Source organism: Heterodontus francisci, chromosome 12 (genome assembly GCF_036365525.1).
Source record: "Heterodontus francisci isolate sHetFra1 chromosome 12, sHetFra1.hap1, whole genome shotgun sequence".
Classification (NCBI taxonomy): domain Eukaryota; kingdom Metazoa; phylum Chordata; class Chondrichthyes; order Heterodontiformes; family Heterodontidae; genus Heterodontus; species Heterodontus francisci.
The window spans coordinates 69,455,765-69,478,423 of NC_090382.1; the positions used below are offsets into that span (position 1 = coordinate 69,455,765).

The following is a 22,659-nucleotide window of genomic DNA, read 5'->3' on the forward strand; positions in this document are numbered from 1 at the left end:
CTAACCTCCAGCAGGCAAGCACACAGGGGATACTCAAGCACCATTGATGCAGACCCCCAGTAGGATGGGGCCATCAAGGCCCCATTCCTCCAGGCTCGAAGGGCCAAATGGCCTACTCCTGCTCCTATTGTCTATGTTTCTATGACGCCCGCTACAGTCATCCACAGTAACAGGGCAGTGCACTGAGCAGACTGCTTCCACCTCAGCTGCTAATGTTGGGGTAGCACCTAGACATAGTGGGAGAAAAAATAAATTGAAAGAGTTTTGAGTATGAAGGTGGCACGGGTGCTGTACGAATTGTGACAATTGAAAAGATTTATGAATACATTCTTATTTCATGCAAAATTTGATCCACTCTTGGTAATGTTTTGCGTGGTTACAGATGAATACAAGCATGTTTTTTGGAGGCCTATGGCAGGAACGCAATGATGGTTTGCAAAGCATCTCAGGAACTGTCCAGTGTCCATTTCTCTTTGGAATTTGAGCCTTCACTCTTCAATGATGGCTGTTTTCTTATTGATAATTAATAACTTTTTGCAATACTGTCATGTCTTACTTTTGTTTTCTACGGTCATAACAATGCTGCTTGCAGTGGCATTCATTGTAGCCCATAGATGATTTCAAATGCCAATCACATAAAGTGCAGCAACGTTTCGTTAAGATTGCAGCAATGAATGAGACCTCATGCAAAAGTGAATTTCTGTGGGGAATTGTTATGTTTCTCCTCCCAACGTTCCTTGATGATGTGGCTTATTGGCTGGAATGTGCAAAAATTTGGTTCTTGTTGACGTCCCTGGCGTGTCTCCCCATGGCCCTCATATTGATGACGGCATCATTGGTATTGTTGTTCTCATTCTCATCTATGGAGGACTGGTGTTCCTCCTGTTCCTCTGCCTGCACAATGTTGTCATATCTAATTGCAGGGTTGTGCAAGGCACATCAGACAACGATTATTCGTGACACCATCTGTGGTGCGTACTGAAGAGCCCCTCCATTTTCAGCATGCCAATGGTGTGTTCAGTGACGACTCTGGTGGATGCATGTGCAGCATTGTACCTCTCTTCAGCAGAGCATTGGGGATGACGTACTGGTGTCATCAACCATGTACAAAGGGGTTAACACTTGTCACCCAGGATCCATCCGTCCAATTCGGCTGGTTCCTCGAAAACTGCTAGCAGCTGGGAATTCCTCAAAATGTAGGAGTCATGACAGCTCCCTGGGAAACGTGTGCAAACGTGCATGATTCTTCTCCTGTGGTCTCAAACCAGCTGTATGTTTAAAGACTGGAAGCCTTTGCGATTGACAAAGACAGCAGGCTGGTCCCAGCGAGTCCTAATGGCCACATGAGTACAGTCGATCAACCCTTGCACTTTAGGGAACCCGGTGATGGCACTGAAGGCCACAGACCTTGCTGCCTGGCTGGTATGTAGGTAAGTAGTTGAAATAATTGGCACATCGAAAAAGGACATTGGTCACCTCTTTGATGCACCTGTGGATCACAGACTGTGAGATGCCACATGTGTCACCCGTGGATCCCTGGAAGGAGCCGCTCGAAAGAAAATTTAGTGCAGCAGTCACCTTAAGGGCAACTGGTGTGGGATTCCCACCGAAGTCAAGTGGCTGCAGGTCATGCTGCAGGATACTACAAATTTCTGTAACCATTTCACGTGACATCCTTAGGCATCTCTGGCATTGCCTCTCTGACATTTGTAGGTAATTTGTCTTTGTCCTGAGGATGACGTGCTGGTGCCCGTCTTCGATAAAGACATTCCTGGATGTTATCGTTCGGAGCATCCTCTCCTTCCTGTTCTACCCGTTGCTGTCACCAGGGCATCATGAGTTGAGGGAAAAGAGCCCTCCTTAGTCTCTCTCTCTTTGCTCTTCTTCCCATGGTGCTAGACAAATTGGGTGTATGAGACCCATGTCGCTGTGGCTTTTCTGAACAATAAATAACTAGAGTGTGGTGATTCAGCCCTCTGTTGACACTGAGCTGAAACATTGAGGCAATGAACAGCCCCCTTATATCTGCCTTAGAATTGCAGCCAGGTAGAAGACACACCCACTGTTATTTGCCTCCTCCCACTCTCCTTGCAATCCTTGAGTGTTCACGTGGTTTTCATTATCGTTGGAGAAAGTGGTACACGTGGAATTCAGGGCAAGTCCCCCCACCTTCCAAACTCCTCCTACAACCTTCCAGCTTGAACCCATCACCCTTGACCCACCCAATGTTACTGTTACCCTTCCCTCCATTACCATTGAGCCTTCCCCCCCCCCCCCCCACTACTGTGCACAGTGTTATCATCAATATATTCATGCCATCCCTCCCCTTGTTCCTACTGCTATTACTATCGACATGCTGACCCTTGAACTTCCTCACATCAAACTGACCGTTGTTGCTGAGTCCTGTTACCCTCCATATCAAGCTGTCGAATACCTACCCATTAGTCTTGACCTTCCCTTCTACAGAATCCAGTTGACCCCATTGACTGTGACCATTCCCTCTACTAGCCAGTACCCTCAATTTGCCCCACAACTCCCCGACCTTGACAGCACTGATCCCTCCCTTTAGGCCCTTGCCAAATATCTTCACACAGTACTGATCTAATCCACCCACCACCCCCGCTGCCAACAACATGGATCTTCACCATCAACTTCAACCATTCAACAACCGAGATGCTCGACTCTACCCTCCCCTGCTCCTCCATGTACCCGATCGCCTCACCCTTCCCTCCCCGACTACCCTCCCTGCTCTTCGATGTTGCCCCACCCATGCCTTCGCCGCCATCCCCTGAGATGATTCACCCTTGCTGGTGCCAAGCCTGGAGGTAAACATCTATTGCAGTGCTGGCGTTAGTTTAGAGGATGAATTAAAGAGAGAAGAGCACAGGCACATTCAACTACACAAATCTGACTGTTGCATGCCATGTTGAAACATTCGTGAACCAGGTGGCAAAGGAATATCACTCACCATTCACTTAATCAGGCAGGTAGGAGTAAATCGTAACTATGCGTATGGTCATGAGTATTCATGTTATTTAAGTGAATGCAAAGCTGTAATCCGGCACTGTGCTGGGGGAACCCCGGAACGCTGCCAACTTAAATCCTCTAAAATATCCAGCCGTCGGGAATTTGAAAAACACCTCCCGCCTAATTATATCACCCTACACACTACTGAATTTGCCATGGTGGACAGCATAAATTTCCCCCCAAAGTGGCTACTGAGAGCACAGCTGGGATTGGCGTGGTAGGAAGGGGAGCTGACCTTGCTGAGTCTTGGATTCCCCATAAGCGTTCAATGAGCACAAAAAGTAATGCAATCAGCTAAAGGAGTGGGTGGGAGATCTGGTGAGACAGCAATGGCTAAGGCTGCTGTTTGCCAAAAACAAAGGGGGTAATTTTTGATAGAAGAAAACCCAGGTATACAAATACAACTTTTGAAAATGTGAGAAAGTGTAAGTAACACAAACCATTTACAGAGGATGCTTTGGAAGTTGGAAGTCCTGCCCAGGAGTTGTAACAAAATGCGATGATTCTATTTGACACAGAATTAAATACCAGGAATGAGAGATTCCAGTTATGAGGTGGGACTAAAGAAACTGGGGTTTGTTCCATTAGAATGAGAATAAGGGCAGATCTAGCAGAGCTAAAAGCAAAATACTGCTGGTGCTGGAAGTAGCTGAAATAAAAACAGAAAGTGCAGGAAATACACGTCAGCATCTGTGGAGAGAGAAACAGAGTTATCGTTTCAGCTCCGATGAAAGGTCACAGACCTGAAATAGTAATTCTGTTTCTCTCACCACAGATGCTGCTAGACCTGCTGAGTATTTCCAACATTTACTGTTTTTATCTAATAGAGGTGTTCAGAATTGAGAGGTTTTGATAAAGTAAATTGGAGGAAAACTATTTCCATTGGTTGGAAAGTCAGTAACTGTAAAATTATAAATTTAAGATTATCATCAAAAAAAGAGAGGTTAGGAGAAATGTTCTTGCACACTTAGTGCATGGAAACAAAGTGCAAGCAGAATCCCTAATAGTTTTTAAAATGGATAGTTATTTGGAAAATAACAATTTTAAAGTTTGGGGACAGGGCAGGAAAATAGAATGAAGTGGAGAGCTTGTTCCGAGAACCAGCATGGGTATGATGGGTGGAATGGCTGCTTTCTGTGTTGTAAAATTCTGATTCCTTTTAAAGTCCAAAATACCTAGATGAAAGACTGTCCATACTGTGAATTGGTAACTTTATTTTTTTTGGTAGTTGCATTTCAAAATTTAATCTTACAGTTGCTTTCTGAGACTGCTTAAAGTCATTGGTTTACTTAGTGAACTATAGTTAATTTTATTACATGTTGTTGCGGGTGTTTCATAAATCGTTAGTTGGAATAACAAAATTGTATTTTTCAGGAATCTTTGCGTACTTGAACTACAGAGTCCCTCGAACCCGGAAGGAGATTTTTGAGATCTTAGTCAAAGGCCTACAGAGACTTGAATACAGAGGGTATGATTCAGCAGGTAAATTTTCAAAATATATGCAGTTTTGAATCCATTCTATTGCATTCTATATATGCTGATACAAGAAATTAATTCTGTGCAATTACTGAGTGCCTGATTCATCATATCAAATATAGATCAGCGTTAGCAAAGCAATGGAGCACATTAGCTACGCTGGAAATTCTTTTGTGTGTTTGATGTAGTAACTAGTGCACAACATGATCCATATAGATTTTAGATTTAGAGATACAGCACTGAAACAGGCCCTTCGTCCCACCGAGTCTGTGCCGACCATTAACCACCCATTTATACTAATCCGACACTAATCCCATATTCCTACCACATCCTCACCTGTCCCTATATTCCCCTACCACCTACCTATACTAGGGGCAATCTATAGTGGCCAATTTACCTATCAACCTGCAAGTCTTTTGGCTGTGGGAGGAAACCGGAGCACCCGGAGGAAACCCACGCAGACACAGGGAGAACTTGCAAACTCCACACAGACAGTACCCAGAATTGAACCCGGGTCGCTGGAGCTGTGAGGCTGCGGTGCTAACCACTGCGCCACTGTGCCGCCCTAATATATATAGCAAATAATGGAAATACTCAAAAGATCAGGTAGAATCTGTGGAGAGAATGGACATGGTGACATTTCAATTGTGGACCGTTCGTTAGAGCTGGAGGATTTTACAGTGGAGTAGCATTTATAAAAAAAAACTGACCAAAAGAAAGGGGAGTGAAAACCACTACCTACAGACAAACACAGAAACAAGATGAAACATCAGAAATAGGAGCAGGCCATTTGTTCCATTGAGCCTAGTCCACCATTGAATAAGATATTTATCTCAGCTACACCTTCCCACACTCTCTCCATATCCCTTGATTCCCTTAGGAAGATAGGAACAGGAGTAGGCCATTCAGCCCCTTGCGCCTGTCCCACCATTCAGTGAGATCGTGGCTGATCCGCGGCCTAACTCCATAAACCTGCCTTTGGCCCATATCCCTTAATATCTTTGCTTAACAAAAACCTATCTATCTCAGATTTAAAATTAACAACTGTTCTAGCTTCAACTGCTGTTTGTGGGAGAGTTCCAAACCTCTACCACCCTTTGCGTGAAGAACTGCTTCCTAACATCGCTCCTGAATGGTCTGGCCCTAATTTTTAGACTATGCCCCCTAGTTTTAGAATCTCCAACCAGTGGAAATAGTTTATCTTTATCTAGCCTGCCTTTTCCTGTTAATATCTTGAAGACTTCAGTCAGATCACCCCTTAACCTTCTAAATTCTAGCGAAAACAGGCCTAATTTTTGTAATCTCTCCTCGTAACTTAACCCCTGTAGTCCAGGTATCATTCTTGTAAACCTACGTTGCACTCCCTCCAAGGCCAATATATCCTTCCTAAGGTGTGGTGCCCAGAACTGCTCACAGTACTCCAAGTGGGGTCTAACCAGGGTTTTGTACAGCTGCAGCATAACCTCTGTGTCTTTATACTCCAATCCTCTAGATATAAAGGCTAGCATAAAGGAAGCATACATAAGGTCTAGGTAGCTGAAGAAAGTCGAAGCTTTGAAAGAATATCGGGAATGTAGGACCAATCTGAAACGAGGAATTAAGAGGGCTAAAAGGGGTCATGAAATATCTTTAGCAAACAGGGTTAAGGAAAATCTCAAAGCCTTTTATTCATATATAAGGAGCAAGAGGGTAACTAGAGAAAGGATTGGCCCACTCAAGGACAAAGGAGGAAAGTTATGCGTGGAGTCAGAGAAAATGGGTGAGATTCTAAACGAGTACTTTGCATCAGTATTCACCGAGGAGAGGGACATGAAGGATGTTGAGGTTAGGAACAGATGTTTGATTACTCTAGGTCAAGTCGGCATAAGGGTGGAGGAAGTGTTGGGTATTCTAAAAGGCATTAAGGTGGACAAGTCCCCAGGTCCGGATGGGATCTATCCCAGGTTACTGTGGGAAGCGAGAGAGGAAATAGCTGGGGCTTTAACAGATATCTTTGCAGCATCCTTAAACACGGGTGAAGTCCCGGAGGACTGGAGAATTGCTAATGTTGTCCCCTTGTTTAAGAAGGGTAGCAGGGATAATCCAGGTAATTATAGACCGGTGAGCCTGACGTCAGTGGTAGGGAAGCTGCTGGAGAAGTTACTGAGGGATAGGATCTATTCCCATTTGGAAGAAAATGGGCTTATCAGTGATAGGCAACATGGTTTTGTGCAGGGAAGGTCATGTCTTACCAACTTAATAGAATTCTTTGAGGAAGTGACAAAGTTGATTGATGAGGGAAGGGCTGTAGATGTCATATACATGGACTTCAGTAAGGCGTTTGATAAGGTTCCCCATGGTAGGCTGATGGAGAAAGTGAAGGCACATGGGATCCAAGGTGTACTAGCTAGATGGATAAAGAACTGGCTGGGCAACAGGAGACAGAGAGTAGCAGTGGAAGGGAGTTTCTCAAAATGGAGACGTGTGACCAGTGGTGTTCCACAGGGATCCGTGCTGGGACCACTGTTGTTTGTGATATACACAAATGATTTGGAGGAAAGTATAGGTGGTCTGATTAGCAAGTTTGCAGACGACACTAAGATTGGTGGAGTAGCAGATAGTGAAGGGGACTGTCAGAGAATACAGCAGAATATAAATAGACTGGAGAGTTGGGCAGAGAAATGGCAGATGGAGTTCAATCAGGGCAAATGCGAGGTGATGCATTTTGGAAGATCCAATTCAAGAGTGAACTATACAGTAAATGGAAAAGTCCTGGGGAAAATTGATGTACAGAGAGATTTGGGTGTTCAGGTCCATTGTTCCCTGAAGGTGGCAACGCAGGTCAATAGAGTGGTCAAGAAGGCATACGGCATGCTTTCCTTCATCGGACGGGGTATTGAGTACAAGAGTTGGCAGGTCATGTTACAGTTGTATAGGACTTTGGTTCGGCCACATTTGGAATACTGCGTGCAGTTCTGGTCGCCAAATTACCAAAAGGATGTGGATGCTTTGGAGAGGGTGCAGAGGAGGTTCACCAGGATGTTGCCTGGTATGGAGGGCGCTAGCCATGAAGAGAGGTTGAGTAGATTAGGATTATTTTCATTAGAAAGACGGAGGTTGAGGGGGGACCTGATTGAGGTGTACAAAATCATGAGAGGTATAGACAGGGTGGATAGCAAGAAGCTTTTTCCCAGAGTGGGGGATTCAATTACTAGGGGTCACGAGTTCAAAGTGAGAGGGGAAAAGTTTAGGGGGGATATGCGTGGAAAGTTCTTTACGCAGAGGGTGGTGGGTGCCTGGATCGCGTTGCCAGCGGAGGTGGTAGACGCGGGCACGATAGCGTCTTTTAAGATTTATCTAGACAGATACATGAATGGGCAGGAAGTAAAGAGATACAGACGCTTAGAAAATAGGCGTCATGTTTAGATAGAGGATCTGGATCGGCGCAGGCTTGGAGGGCCGAAGGGCCTGTTCCTGTGCTGTAATTTTCTTTGTTCTTTGTTCTTTGTTCATTCCATTAGCCTTTTTGATTATTTTCTGCACTTGCTCATGGCATTTTAAAGATCTATGCACCTGAACCCCCAAGTTTCTTTGGATAGCCACTGTACTCAACCTCTTCCCATTTTGAAAGTACCCTGCTCTATCCTTTTTTGGTCCAAAATGGATAACCTCACACTTGCCCGCATTGAAATCCATCTGCCCAGTTTTGCCCACTCACCTAGTATGTCAATATCTCTTTGCAATTTGATGCTATCATCTAGACTGTCTACAATGCCGCCTAACTTTGTATCATCAGCAAATTTGGATATATGACTTACTATGCCATCATCCAAGTCGTTAATGAATAATGTGAATAATTGAGGCCCCAACACAGATCCCTGCGGGACACCACTAGTTACATCCTGCCAATCAGAGTACATACCCATTATCCCCACTCTCTGTCGCCTACCACTCAACCAACCTCCTAACCATGTCAATAATTTGCCCTCAACTCCATGGGCTTCTACCTTAGTTAACAGTCTCTTATGTGGGACTTTATCAACTGCCTTCTGGAAGTCCATATAAATAACATCCATGGACACTCTCCTGTCCACTACCTTAGTCACCTCTTCAAAAAGCTCAATGAGATTTGTCAGCCATGACCATCCCGTCATGAATCCATGCTGGCTGTCCCTGATTAACTGAAATTTTTCTAGGTGTTCAGTCACCCTATCCTTGATTATAGACTCTAGCAACTTGCCCACCACAGATGTCAGGCTAACTGGTCTGTAATTTCCTTGGTTCCCCCTTTCACCCTTCTTAAAAGGTGGAGTGACATGTGCAACTTTCCAATCCAGAGGGACCACTCCTGAATCTAGGGAACTCTGAAACACTATAGTTAGGGCATCTACAATGTGCTCGTCTACTTCCTTTAACACCCTTGGATGGAAACCGTCAGGTCCTGGGGATTTCTCACTCTTTAGTTCCATTAATTTCCTTGTTACTGATGACTTAGTATCCAACAATCTCTCTATCTATGACTTGAATATACTCAATGATTGACCATCCACAGCTCTGAGAGAATTCCAAAGCTTAACAACCTTTGTATGAAGAAGTTTCTCCTCATCTCTGTCCTAAATGGCTGACCCCTTACTCTGAGACTATGACCCCCTAGTTTTGCACTCCCCAGGAAGGGGAAACATCCTCCCAACATCTATCCTGTTAGCCCTTTGACATAGAATGATCTGCAAAGTGCTTGAGTGGAAAACAGGAGATAGTTAAATGACTGAAGTAATATTAACCATGAGACAATAGAAGGCATAATGAAAAATCAAGTTTTTAGACATTTGAGACACGGGAAGTATGAATGCCTCAGGAAGTGTGGCATAAAGTAGTTAGAAATAAAAGACAAAAAATTGGCCCTTTTCTGATGATGGAGCAAGTTCAGGTAGAGGCCTGGGGTGCTAATTCTGGATGCTAGCCTATCTCTGGTAGACCCTTCCTGTTCGCTTTCTTCCAACTATAAAAACTTCCTTCCAACCATAATTTATAAATCTGATCTCTTACCATATTTTCATGACCCTCGCTGATCCCTGACTGAGCCCAAATGAATCTTCATTAAGGGAATTACTTCATTCCTCTTCATGCCCATCTGAATTAATTCCAAGCATGACATGATGCTGGGCTCTTTTTCTGCTGCTTTCACTGCTATGTCTGCTTCTTAGCCTGGAGGTTTTCCTGCACAGCACTGACCCTTTCTCTATCATCTGTTTCCCTGATCTACCTGGCCTCCTCCCTCTTGGCATCCTATGTGCTTGTGATCTTTTTAGAATTTCGGCTCTCTGCAAGAGCAACTCACCTAGTCCCACTCCCCTGTCTTTTCCCCATAGCCGTGCAAATATTTACCCTTCAGATAATTATTCATTTCTCTTTAGAAAGTCTCCACCACCTCCGATCCTAACCATTCGCTGTGTAAAAATTTTTGCTCATGTCGCCATTGCTTCTTTTCCCAATCGCCTTAAGTCAGTGTCCTCTGGTTCTTTACCCTTCTGCCAATGGGAACAGTTTCACCCTATCTACTTTGTCCAGACCCCTGATGATTTTGAACACCTCTATCAAATCTCCACTTAATCTTCTCTTCGGTAAGTAGAACAGCCCCAGCTTCTCCAAGCTATCCAGGTAACTGAAGTTCCTCATCCCTGGAACCATTCTTTTAAATCTTTTCTGCACCCTCTCTAATGCCTTCACATCCTTCCTATAGTGTGGTGTCCAGAATTGGACACAAACTGCAGTTGAGGCTGAATCAGTGTTGATAAAGATTCATCATAACTTTCTTGCTTTTATACTCCACACCTCTGTTTATAAAGCCCAGCGTCCCATATGCTTTATTGACCGCTTTCTCAACCTGCCCTGCAACATTCAATGATTTGGGCTCATATATCCCCAGGTCACTCTGCTCCTGTACCCCCCTTTAGAATTGTATCCTTTATTTTACATTGCCTGTCTTTGTTTTCCCAACAAAATGAATCACTTCACACTTCTCGGCATTAAATATCATCTGCCACGTTTCTGCCCATTCCACCAGCCTGTTTATGTCCTCTTGAAGATTATCACTATCCTCCCCACTGTACACAATACCTCCAAGTTTGTAAATTTCTGATAAAGTAGAGGTATTAGATAAGTTGGCAATACTTAAAGGTGATATGTCACCAGGACCAGATGAGATGCATCCGAGGATACTGAGGGAAGTAAGGGTGGAAATTGCAGAGGCAATCTGTAAATTTTTAAATTGTAGCCTGTACACCCAAGTCTAATTCATTGATATATATCAAGAAAAGCAGGGGACCTAACACCAGCCCTGGGGAATCCCACTGTATACCACCCTCCAGTACGAAAAAGAACCATTCGCCATTAATCTCTGTTTCCTGACACTTGGCCAACTTCGTATCCATGTTGCCACTGTCCCTTTTATTCCATGGGCTTCAACTTTGCTGACAGGCCTGTAGTGTGGCCCTTTATCAAGTGCCTTTTGACAGTCCATGTACACCACATCAACTGCATTAACCTCATCAACCCTCTCTGTAACCTCATCAAAAAATTCAATCAAATTAGTTAAACATGATTTGCTCTTAGCAAATCCATGCTGGCTTTCCTTAATTAATCCACATTTGTCCAAGTGACTGTTAATTTTGTCCCAGATTATTGTTTCTAAACGCTTTCCCACCACTGAGGTTAAACTGACTGGCCTGTAGTTGCTGGCCTTATCATTACACTCTTGTTCAAAAAAGGGTGTAACATTTAAAATTCTCCAGTCCTCTAGCACCACCTCTGTATCTAAGGACGATTGGAAGATTATGGCCAATGCCTCTGCAATTTCCACCCATACTTCCCTCAGTATCCTCGGATGCATCTCATCCAGTCCTGGTGACTTATCACCTTTAAGTATTGCCAACTTATCTAATACCTCTACTTTATCAATTTTAAACCCATCCAGTATCTCAGCTACCCTCTTCTTTCACTATGACTATGGCAGCATTTTCTTCTTTGGTTAAGACTGATGCAAAGTACTCATTTCGTACCTTAGCCATGCCCTCTACCTCCCTGCATAAATCCCCTTTTTGGTCCCTAATCAGCTCCCTTCCTCCTTTAACCACCCTGTTACTATTTATATGCCTGTAGAAGACTTTTTGATTCCCTTTTATGTTAGCTGCCTGTATTTTCTCATGCTCTCTCTTTGCTTCTCTTTCATATTTCACTTTCCCTCTGAACTTTCTATATTCAGCTCGACTGTCTCCTCTTTAAAGGCAGCCCATTGTTCCTTTACAGTGTTGCCTGTCAATCTTTGATTTCAATTTACCTATGTCAGATCTGTTCTTATCCCATTGAAGTTGGCCCTCCCGGAATTAATTAATGATTTTTACTTTTGGATTGCTCCTTGTCGTTTTCCACAGCCATCCTGTGATACTGTGATTACTGTCGCCTGAATATTCCTGTACTGACACTTGATCCACTTGACCCATCTCATTTCCCAGAACGCATCCAACAATGCCTCCTGCCTTATTGGGCCAGTAACATACTGATCCAGAAAATTCTCCTGAACACACTTTAGAAACTCTTCCTCCTCTGCTATCCCAGTCTATATTAGGATAATTAAAATCCTCCATTATAACCACTCTATAATTCTCGCACCTCTATAATTTCCTTGCAATTTATTCCTCTGTATCTTTCCCTCTAGATGATGGCCTATAGCATACACCCAGTAATATAATGGTACCTTTATTGTTTTCTAGCTCTAACCGAATAGATTCTTGAGAACTGTGGCAACTGTGTCAATTTCTCCACTTCCTGACTCACTCGAATCTCTCGTTCAGCCTGCTCATGTCCTATTGAACTCATTTCCTTTTATCTTTACTCTTTTCTTCCTGCCTTTCCCCCCACCCCCTGCTGAAAATGGAAAAAGAAGTAGAGGAGGAGTAGCACTGGAACAAAGAGTGCCCAAATTCAGCCTGGTGGTAGAGGGTATTGGTGGATGGGGCTATTGGGCTGCAATTTGAGCAAGAAGTGCAGGTTTCACTGGTGGTTCTGGTGCGTTATGGAAGTGTAGAGGGGCTGTAAACCCATAGTGACTTTAGAGACCATTGGGGCCAGAAAATAACAAAATATGTTATAGTAGCAAAGGATGTCAGAAGCATTGTAAATGTAGGTAGGTGGGGAAGCAGACTAGAAATATCTAATGAGATACAAGAACAATAATTTGCATTTATATATCGCCACTAATGTAAAAATATCCAAGGGCGCTTCACCATGGAAATAGAGGAACAGACACTGCAACTTGGAGTGACTGAAAGGTTGGCCAAAAAGATGAATTTTCAGTAGGTTTTAAAACTGTTAGGGTGTAAGTTTTTAGAGAATTCCAGAGGTTTAGGGCTGAGGTGGCTAAAGGCCTTACCACACATGGTGAATAAAGGGAGGGCAATTGAACGAAAGGCCTGAGTCAGAGTACCAAAGCTTTCAAGAAGGGTTATAAAGCTTGAGTAGTCTGTAGAGATGGGTGATAACAGACCATGTTGGAATTTGAAAGCAAGGATGAGGATTTTACATTTAATGTGATGGGTGTAATGAGGAGCCAATTTCAGTTCGCAAGGGTGGGGGTGATCAGTGAGCAGGACTTGTGAAGTTTAAGGCTGCAGACAGCTGAATTGGATCCACAATTTATTTGTCAACCTTGGCTTAGTGGTAATACTCTTGCCTCTGAGTCAGAAGGTTCAAGGTCTATTGCAAAGACTTTGAGCATATAGTCTTGGCAGACATTTGAGTACAGTATTGATGAATGCTGCAGTATTGAAGGTATCATATTTGATAAACAATTTTTAATTGAGGCCCAGTTGATTCAATTGTTCGTATTCTGTGCAAGAAAGGAGTATTTGGAGAGTGCTGCAAGTTTTCTTCTACCTCAGCTTCTCCCCCCCCCCCCCCCCCCCATCTGCAGACAGTGATTCATGTTAGAAAACATCATACTTCACTCCACTGTTTCATTCTTCACTAGGAAGCCCAGACAATGAATATCTGTCCATGATCTCTTTCACCATTTGGTTGGGAGGAGGTTGGAAGTGTGTGTCACATTTTAAATCCAGTCTTGCTCAACATCTTCATATGTGCACATGACAGCAGAGATCCCACCCTCTTGTCTGTAGACACAGACCCAATTGGGGTGTGACTCATCATAATTGAAACAAAAATACTTTACTAATTTATTTTTGTTACCTGCACAACCAAGTACATTAGTTTCTTCAATAAGATTTAATGTAATCTTTCTTCACCTCTGAATAACAACTGTTTTAACTAACAGGGATAGCAGTTGATGAAGATAGTGACAAAGATAATAAAAATGGAGGATGCATCTGTCTCTTTAGAAACAGAGGCAAAGTGAAAGCCCTGGCTGAAGAGCTTAATAGTAAGTGATCATGATCTTTAATTCTAGTTTCAGAACTTAATTTAGTAATCTTTAGTGTTCAACATTTTTATTTTTGATGCTCGTATATTTTTTGTCTCTGCAGACAATGAGCCACATAAAATATTGATCGTTCTGCTGTAGTTTTACTTTTGTATATTTTTGTATTTTTAGGCTATTAAAAGGTATGAATTGGTTTATCACCCAATTAAAAATAAATGTGAACTTTTTTCCCAGCTGAGTATTAGTCTAACCAACAAATATATGATCACAACATATATGTCAATCTAGAAAACTAGTAAAAGCCAACTGCTCAAAACTGCTGTGAATCTTGTTGTCCCTATGATATATGAAGATACAGTATACAAAAATCAGGGTTTACAATCATGCTGCATTTTGAAATTGGGTCATGACATTTATTTCCCAACAATATCTGAGGGTATGTTCCTAGAAACCCCAAATATGTATTATTTAATGCCTGACTTGGTGCAGTTTCTAGTATTTAAGGCCTACTGTAATTTTTCATAACAATAACCACTCCATACCTACTTTGCATTTATTTCAAAACTTTGATGATTCCCATATACGGTGACAGAAGTGCTGAAATAACGAATGGTGAATAAGAACTTGCATCAGGAGACATGCTTCTGATCTCAAAAGTCTTGAAGAAAATAAATCTTCCCTGAAGACAGCAACCCAGAGACCCTAGAAAGTTTCTCTGAGGAAAATGAAGATCATATTTAAAAGCTGGTTTTTAGCAACTTGTTTGCTAAACAACTTAATTGGGGACATATGCACACTTTGATTATGCAGAATCAACAGATAACTTTAACCTTTTCTGTCTTGTTCATGCATACTCAGCACTAGGGAAAAATAATACCAGACTGATACTTGGTTCAAACAACCTCTAGTCATGCCTCCAAAGATCTGATTGGTTGATATTGACAACCTCAACTCTTATTGTGAAATAGGCTGATTTTATTTCAACATCTTCAAAATAAGGATAAATGGCCAATAATGCTTGTTTAAAAAGGCAATAATCTCTTCCTCAACAACTCCATGTGACTAAATATTCCATCCTCCAATAGCCCTCTGAAAAAACATTTCTCCTAGCCCCTCTCCTCACTATTTTAGTGCTGATTTTAAATTGACTCCCAGCCAATGGACTTTCACTAAGCACTCTATCAAAATGTTTTATAATTTAAAAAATCTCTTAAGTCTCTTTTTAGCCTTCTCTGCTGCAGTCTAAGTATCGCAAGTCCCTCCTTGTAGCTCTGGTTTCTCATGCTAGTGAATCCACGCCACATGTTCTCTGGCTTTAATGCACTTTCCATAATGAGGTGCCCAGAATTGCACAAAATACTCCAACTAGCCTAGCCAGTATTCTAAACTATTTTGTGATGGCTAAAATAATCCATATTTGCCCTGTTGTTCTTGTACATCTCTTTGAAATGTCTATAGCTGTTCCTCTATCTCATAGGTGGAGGCTGTGGTGTATGGTAATGTTACGGGACTAGTAATCCAGAGGTCCAGGCTAATGTTCTGGCAGCATGGATTTAAATCCCACTGTGGCAGCTGTGGGATTAAATTCAATTAATTAATAATCTTAGTTTAGTTTAGTTTAGAGATACAGCACTGAAACAGGCCCTTCGGCCCACCGAGTCAGTGCCGACCATCAACCACCCATTTATACTAATCCTACACTAATCCCATATTCCTACCACATCCCCACCTGTCCCTATATTTCCCTACCACCTACCTATACTAGGGGCAATTTATAATGGCCAATTAACCTATCAACTTGCAAGTCTTTGGCATGTGGGAGGAAACCGGAGCACCCGGAGGAAACCCACACAGACACAGGGAGAACTTGCAAACTCCACACAGGCAGTACCCAGAATTGAACCCGGGCCGCTGGAGCTGTGAGGCTGCGGTGCTAACCACTGCGCCACTGTTCATAAAAAATCTGCAGTACAGTACGACTCAGTAATAGTGCCATAAAACTATCATGATTGTCATAAAAATCTATCTGGTTCACAGATTTCCTTTAGGGAAGGAAATCTGCTGTCCTTACCTAGTCTGGCCTGCATGTGACTCCAGACCCACAGAAATGTGGCTGACTCTTAACTGCTAGTGATACCCACATCCGATAAAAGAATTTAAAAAAATCTCCATTGGTGGCCTGTAATACACATGGAGAATGATACTGCTTCCTTTTCTATTTCTGTATCCATCTGGGTTCTGGCTTAATGTGACCCCTTAGAACATCATTATTTTCTATTGCTAACCCTACCATTGTACCACTTTTCTTCTCTTCTAAAAATGTTATAACTAGGAATATTAAGTCATGTCCAAATCTCAGTCATATATCTGTTATAGCTACTGCTTCTTACCACTCCATCATTATTAGTGCTTCCAATTTGTTTTGAATGCGTTGTGCATTCTCATAAATACTATTCAATTCTGACTTGGAGCATTGAGCATTTTTTTTGCCAGTTTTCTCTTTTAACTTATTGATATCCCTTGTCTCTTCTATAACAGTGCATTTACCCCTTCCTAGCTTTTGTGAGTACAAAGAATCCTTTGTGTTCTAAAACCTAAAAATAGACTTTGTCATACCTAAGTTGTGGCCCTTTATTATATATACTTTGAGTTGTGCTCAATTCTTTGAATAAATTTTGTTTGAATTTTGGTTGTTTTTTCAATTTGGACTGAAATAAGGTAAAGTTTCTAAACCAGTGTAAAACTTCCTTGGATTGTCATTTAATATAGGATCATGATATTGCAAACACTTTGCCTGTGCATTACCAGAATGGAGATTGAGAATGAGTTGTCAAGTGTATGAGCTGAGTCATTTTTCAGGCTATTTACATTCAGAAGGGAAATTTCTTGAAAAAAAAATTTCCTTCTACTTTTTCTATTAGCCCGCAATCTCAAAGAATCAATGGTGAAGATAAATAATATATTTTACTTTTTTGTTTAATTTAACAAAAATTCACAGAGTTGGCATTATCTGCATGAAATGGGAGGGGAAGACCCTCTTCACATTTGCCACTACCAAATGCATCTTCCCCTCTCCTCCCCTATCCAAAGGGATCGTTCCCGAAAGTAATCGCAGGCTCCGAGCCTGGTGCTGTATTTATTCTCACCTGGATCTAGCTACTCCCTCGCAGGTCCGGTTCCAGTCCTCTCGGTTCCCAAAGGTAACTATCATCAACATCCAGCTGGGTAGGACTGCACCCGCCTGGTTCCATTCTTACCTATCCAGTCATAACCAGGGAATTACCTGCAATAGTTTCTCTTCCTGCTCCTGCATTGTTGCCTCTGGTGTCCCAAGGATCTATCCTTGAGCCTCTCCTATTTCTCATCTACATGCTGCCCCTCAGCGACATCATCTGAAAAAAAGTGTAAGTTGCCACATATATGCTAATGATGTCCACCTCTACCTTGCCACCACTTTTCTCGACCCCTCCACTGCCTCAAGATTGTCAGACTGCTTGTCTGGTGTCTGGTACTGGATGAGCAAAAATTTCCTTCCAACCAAATACTAGGAAGACCAATGCCATTGTCTTCAGTTCCCGCCACAAACTCCATTCCTTAGACCAACTCCATTCCTCTCCCTGGAAACTGTCTGAGGCTCTACCAGACTGTTCACAAACCTGATATCATATTTGACCTGAGATGTGTTTCCAACCACATATCCGCACTGTCACTAAGGCCACCTATTTCAACCTTGGTAACATTGCCAACTCCAGCCCTGCCTCAGCTCATCTGCTGTTGAAAACCTCATCCAATTCTTTGTTACCTCTACACATGACTATTCCAATGCACTCCTGGCTGGCCTCTCATGCTCGACCCTCTGTAAACTTGCCCATTTCCTAACTTGCACCAAGTCGCGTTCACCCATCACCCCTGTGCTTGCTGACCTATATTGGCTCCCGGTTAAGCGATGCCTCAATTTTAAAATTCTCACCCTTGTTTTCAAATCCCTCCATGGCCTCACCCATACCTCTGTGATCTCCTCCAGCCCTGTAACCCTCCAAGATATGTGCACTCCTCCACTTCTGGTCTCTTGTGCGTCGTGATTTTAATGGGTGGTCATGCCTTCAACTGCCAAGGCCCTAAGCTTTGAAATGTCCTCCTTTAATCACTCCTCTCTTCCTTGATTTTCCTCCTTTAAGAGCCACCTTAAAACTTACTACTTTGATCAAGTTTTTGCTCATTGGCCTAGATATCTCTTTATGTGGCTCAGTGTCAAATTTGATAATGCCCCTTGGCATTGCTATGTTAAAGGCGTAATACAAAATACAAGTTGTTGCTACTGTTATTGTGATATGGGAGGTGCACTTAAATGAAAAATAAAATACCTGCTCAACTGACATTTTAACAATAATGAATTTCTCCTTTTTGCCCCCCAGCTTGTAAGTAATATTGAATGTTGTAATAAATTCAGTTGTGATATAGTTGTTTGACGATCTGCAGTGATCTATATTTAAATACAGCACTTGGTATGCAACAATTATTTTCTTTTCAGAACAAGAATTTCTGGACTTTGACAAAGAATTTGAAATGCACTTTGGAATTGCTCACACTCGCTGGGCAACACATGGGGTTCCAAATGAAGTGAACAGTCATCCTCAGCGCTCTGATAAGAGCAATGGTATGTGTTTTTAATACATTAAAATGGTGAAAGAGTACAGGTAATCTAAATCATCAAAATATAAAAAAATTGGGTAGTTTGAATTTCAATAACACTCCACAAATTTGAATTACAGCCAAAACTCACTGCTAACCATTTACTATAATATCTACTGAAAGGTCTTGTATTTCTTACTGTTGGATGGTAGGTGTGCTGAGTACTTTTATTAGATAGAGGTGGCATTATGTAAATGAAATGGAGGAAACCACTGTGACAATAATTAAGCCAGGCTTTTTTTTTGGCTTGATATTAGTTTCTTTTTTTAATTTATTCATTCGTGGGATGTGGGTATTGCTGGCAAGGCCAGTATTTATAGTCCATTCTTACCTGCCCTTGAAATGGTAGTAGTGAACCCCTGCAGTCCATGTGGTGAAGGTACTTCCACAGTGCTGTTAGGTAGGGAGTTCCAGGATTTTTCACCCAGCAATGATGAACGAATGGCAATCTTTTTCAAAGTCAGGATGGTTTGTGACTTGAAGATGGTGTTCCCATACATCTGCTGCCCTTGACCTTCAAGGTGGTAGAGGTCACAGATCTGGGAGGTGCTGCTGAAGAATCCTTAGTGAGTTGAATTGTTGCAGTGCATCAGGTAGTACACACTTCAGCTACAATGGTGGAGGAAGTGAATGTTTAAGGTGCTGATCAAGCTTACTGCTTTGTCCTGGATGGTGTCCAGGATGATGAGCTTCTTGACTGTTTTGGAGCTGCATTTGTCCAAGCAAGTGGAGAATATTCCATTACACCTCTGACTTGTGCCTTGTAAGTGGCGGAAAGACTCTAGAGAAGCAGGAGTCACGCCACTTGCCGCAGAATACTCGGCCTCTGACCTGCTCTTGTGTTTGCTGGTTTAACTGGTCCAGTTAAGCCTTTGTTCAATGGTGACACTCAGGACGTTGCTCGTGGGAAATTAGACAATAGTAATGCTGTTGAATGTCAAGGGGGAGATAGTTAGACTCCCTCTTGTTCGAGATGGTCATTGCTTGACACTTACATTTCTGAATGTTACTAGCCACTTACCAGTGCAAACCTTAATGTTGTCCAGGTCCTGCTGCATGTGGGCATGGACTACTTTATTACCTGAGGAATTGCGAATACAATTGAACGCTCTGTAATCATCAGCGCACATCCCACTTCTGATCTGATGGTGGAGGGAAGGTTGTTGATGAAGCAGCTGAAGATGATTGGGCCTAGGACATTGCCCTGAGGAGGTCCTGCAGCGATGCCCTGGGACTGAGGTGATTGGGCTCCAACAATTATAACCATCTTCCTTTGTAATTGATGTGACTCCAAGCAGTGTAAAGTTTACCCCCTGGTTCCTATTGACTTTAATTTTACTAGAGCTCCTTGATGCTCCTTGTCAAGGTCACTTTCACCTCACCTCTGGAATTCAGCTCTTTTGTCCATGTTTGGACCAAGGCTGTAATGAGGGCTGGAGCCAAGTGACCCAGGGGGAACCTAAAGTGAGCATCATTGAGCAGGATATTGGTAAGTGCCGCTTGATAGCACCGTTGACAATACCTTCCATCACGTTAGGTGATTGAAAGTAGGCTGATGGGGCAGTAATTGGCTGGATTGGATTTGGCCTGCTTTTTGTAGGCAGTACATACTTGGGCAATTTTCCACTTTTGTCGGGTAGGTGCCAGTGTCGTAGCTGTACTGGAGCAGCGTTGCCAGAGGCACGTCTAGTTCTGGAGCATAGGTCTTCAGCACCAGAGCCATCTGAAAAGGAAGAATGTGTAGGGCTGTGGAGAGAAGGCAGGAGAGTGGCACTAGGTGAATTTCTCCTTCGGAGAGCCAGCGCAGACACGACAGGCCAAATGGCCTCCTTCTGTGCTGTAACAATTCTGTGAAAGCTGGGATGTTGTCCGGGGCCTATAGCCTTTACTGTATTTGGTGTACACAGCTATTTCTTGATTTTATATGAAGTGAATCAAATTAGCTGAAGACTGGCATCTGTCACAGTGGGGACCTCAGAAGGAGGCCAAGATGGATCATCCACTCTGTACTTCTGGCTGAAGGTAGTTGCAAATGCCTCAGCCTTGCACTCGTCATCATCGAGAATGGGGATGTTCATGGAGCCTCCTTTTCTTGTCAATTTTCAATTTCAACAGCAGGATGTTTCCTAGCCCATCCTTAATCTGATGCCTTTAGACTTCATGGGGTCCAGAGTTAATGTTGAGGACTCCCAGGTTCACTCCCTCTTGATGGTATATTACTGTGCCATGACTTCTGTAAGAATAAGGGGTTTTGGCTGAATCTGACTATGTAAAGCTGTTGCTTGGCTGGTCTGTGGCAAGGGCGCAGAATTTACTCTGGGTGGGGGACTTCAATGTCCATCACCAAGAGTGGCTTGGTAGCACGACTACTGAAAGTGAGGTAGTTCAATCCGAAGCCAGGGTGTTAAATTTGAACAAAGGAAATTATGAAGGTATGAGGGGAATATTGGTTGAGTGGATTGGGAAAATACATTATAAAAAATACATTATAAGGTATGACAGTACATAGGCAATGGATAGTCTCTAAAGAATTATTACACAAATTATTACACAGTTTACAGCAACTATACATTCTTTCAAGGCACAAAAACCCCAAAAGAGAAGGCAGTCAACCGTGGAAAACAAAGGAATTTAAGGAGTATATAAGATTAAAAGAAAAGGCCTATGAAGTTGCCAGAAACAATAGTAAACCTGAGGATTGGGAGGATTTTAGAATCAAAGTGATTCTTGACAACGCAGCGGCGGGGACGTCATCCAACTGCGCCAACCTACACAAACGGGCTACTGCTCTCTGCGCATGCGCTGTGTTCCGCCTGCCAGGACCAGTTGGCGCATGTGCAGATGACGTCATCGCATCATGTGGGAGAGAGAGCAAGCAGACAAGCGGGGAGAGAGCGGGGTGTGGGAGACAGCGGGGGAGTGGGGGGGATGCAGGGAGAGAGCAGCCGAAGACCTTGGTGGCGACGGGTGCACTCTCCTCCTGCCTACCCACCCGCTCTCTCCGGCAATTACCCCCATTCCACCCGCCCGCCCGCTCTCCCTTCCTCCCTCTCCGGCCATTCCGTCTGCCCGCTCTCTCCGGCTGTTCCCCCCCCACCCACCCTTCCCGGCCGTTCCCTCATCCCCCCCCCCCCCGCCCTCTCCGCCCATTCCCCAGCCAGCCGATCTCTTCGGCCATTGTGTGCTGCCATGTGTTTACGTTGCCTTTGTGTGATTATTTGAGCAACACCATCTTTAGCCCTGGCAGCTGCCTGATCGTCGCTGACTGTGACGTTTAGGTTGAACAGGCTGCATTTGCGCATGTGTCAGTGCACCTAGTGACTGCGTTGTCAGCAAACGCAGCCTTTTAGAATACAGCAAAGGAGGATGAAGAAACCAATAAAGAAAGTGAGAATAGAATATGAATGTAAGCTAGCAAAAAACATAAAGACGGACTGTAAAAGTTTCTATAGCTATATAAAAAGGAAATGTTTGACTAAGACAAATGTGGGTCCATTACAGGCAGAGTCAGGAGAATTTATAATGGGGAATAGAGAAATGGCAGAGAAGCTAAATGATTACTTTGTGTCTGTCTTCATTGAGGAAGATACAAGAGCACAGTGGCACAGTGGTTAGCACTGCAGCCTCACAGCTCCAGGGACCCGGGTTCGATTCTGGGTACTGCCTGTGTGGAGTTTGCAAGTTCTCCCTGTGTCTGCGTGGGGTTTCTCCGGGTGCTCCGGTTTCCTCCCACAAGCCAAAAGACTTGCAGGTTGGTAGGTAAATTGGCCATTGTAAATTGTCACTAGTATAGGTAGGTGGTAGGGAAATATAGGGACAGGTGGGGATGTTTGGTAGGAATATGGGATTAGTGTGGGATTAGTATAAATGGGTGGTTGATGGTCGGCACAGACTCGGTGGGCCGAAGGGCCTGTTTCAGTGCTGTATCTCTAATCTAATCTAATCTCCCAGAATTAGTGATCCAAGGGACTAGGGAGAATGAGGAATTGAAGGAAATTAGTATTAGTAAGAAGGTTATTAGAACATTAGAACATTACAGTGCAGTACAGGCC

At 43.2% G+C, this 22,659-nt stretch overlaps 1 protein-coding gene across 1 annotated transcript in view; it reads left to right on the forward strand.

Annotated features, from left to right (window-relative positions):
* The window catches only part of LOC137375616 (glutamine--fructose-6-phosphate aminotransferase [isomerizing] 2-like), an 87,450-nt gene that overhangs the window by 9,971 nt on the left and 54,820 nt on the right, over positions 1-22,659 (forward strand). The window contains exons 2-4 of the mRNA XM_068042992.1: positions 4,402-4,509; positions 13,811-13,915; positions 18,447-18,572. Of these exons, the coding sequence (XP_067899093.1) occupies positions 4,402-4,509; positions 13,811-13,915; positions 18,447-18,572 (339 nt within the window). The remainder of the gene's footprint in view (positions 1-4,401; positions 4,510-13,810; positions 13,916-18,446; positions 18,573-22,659) is intronic.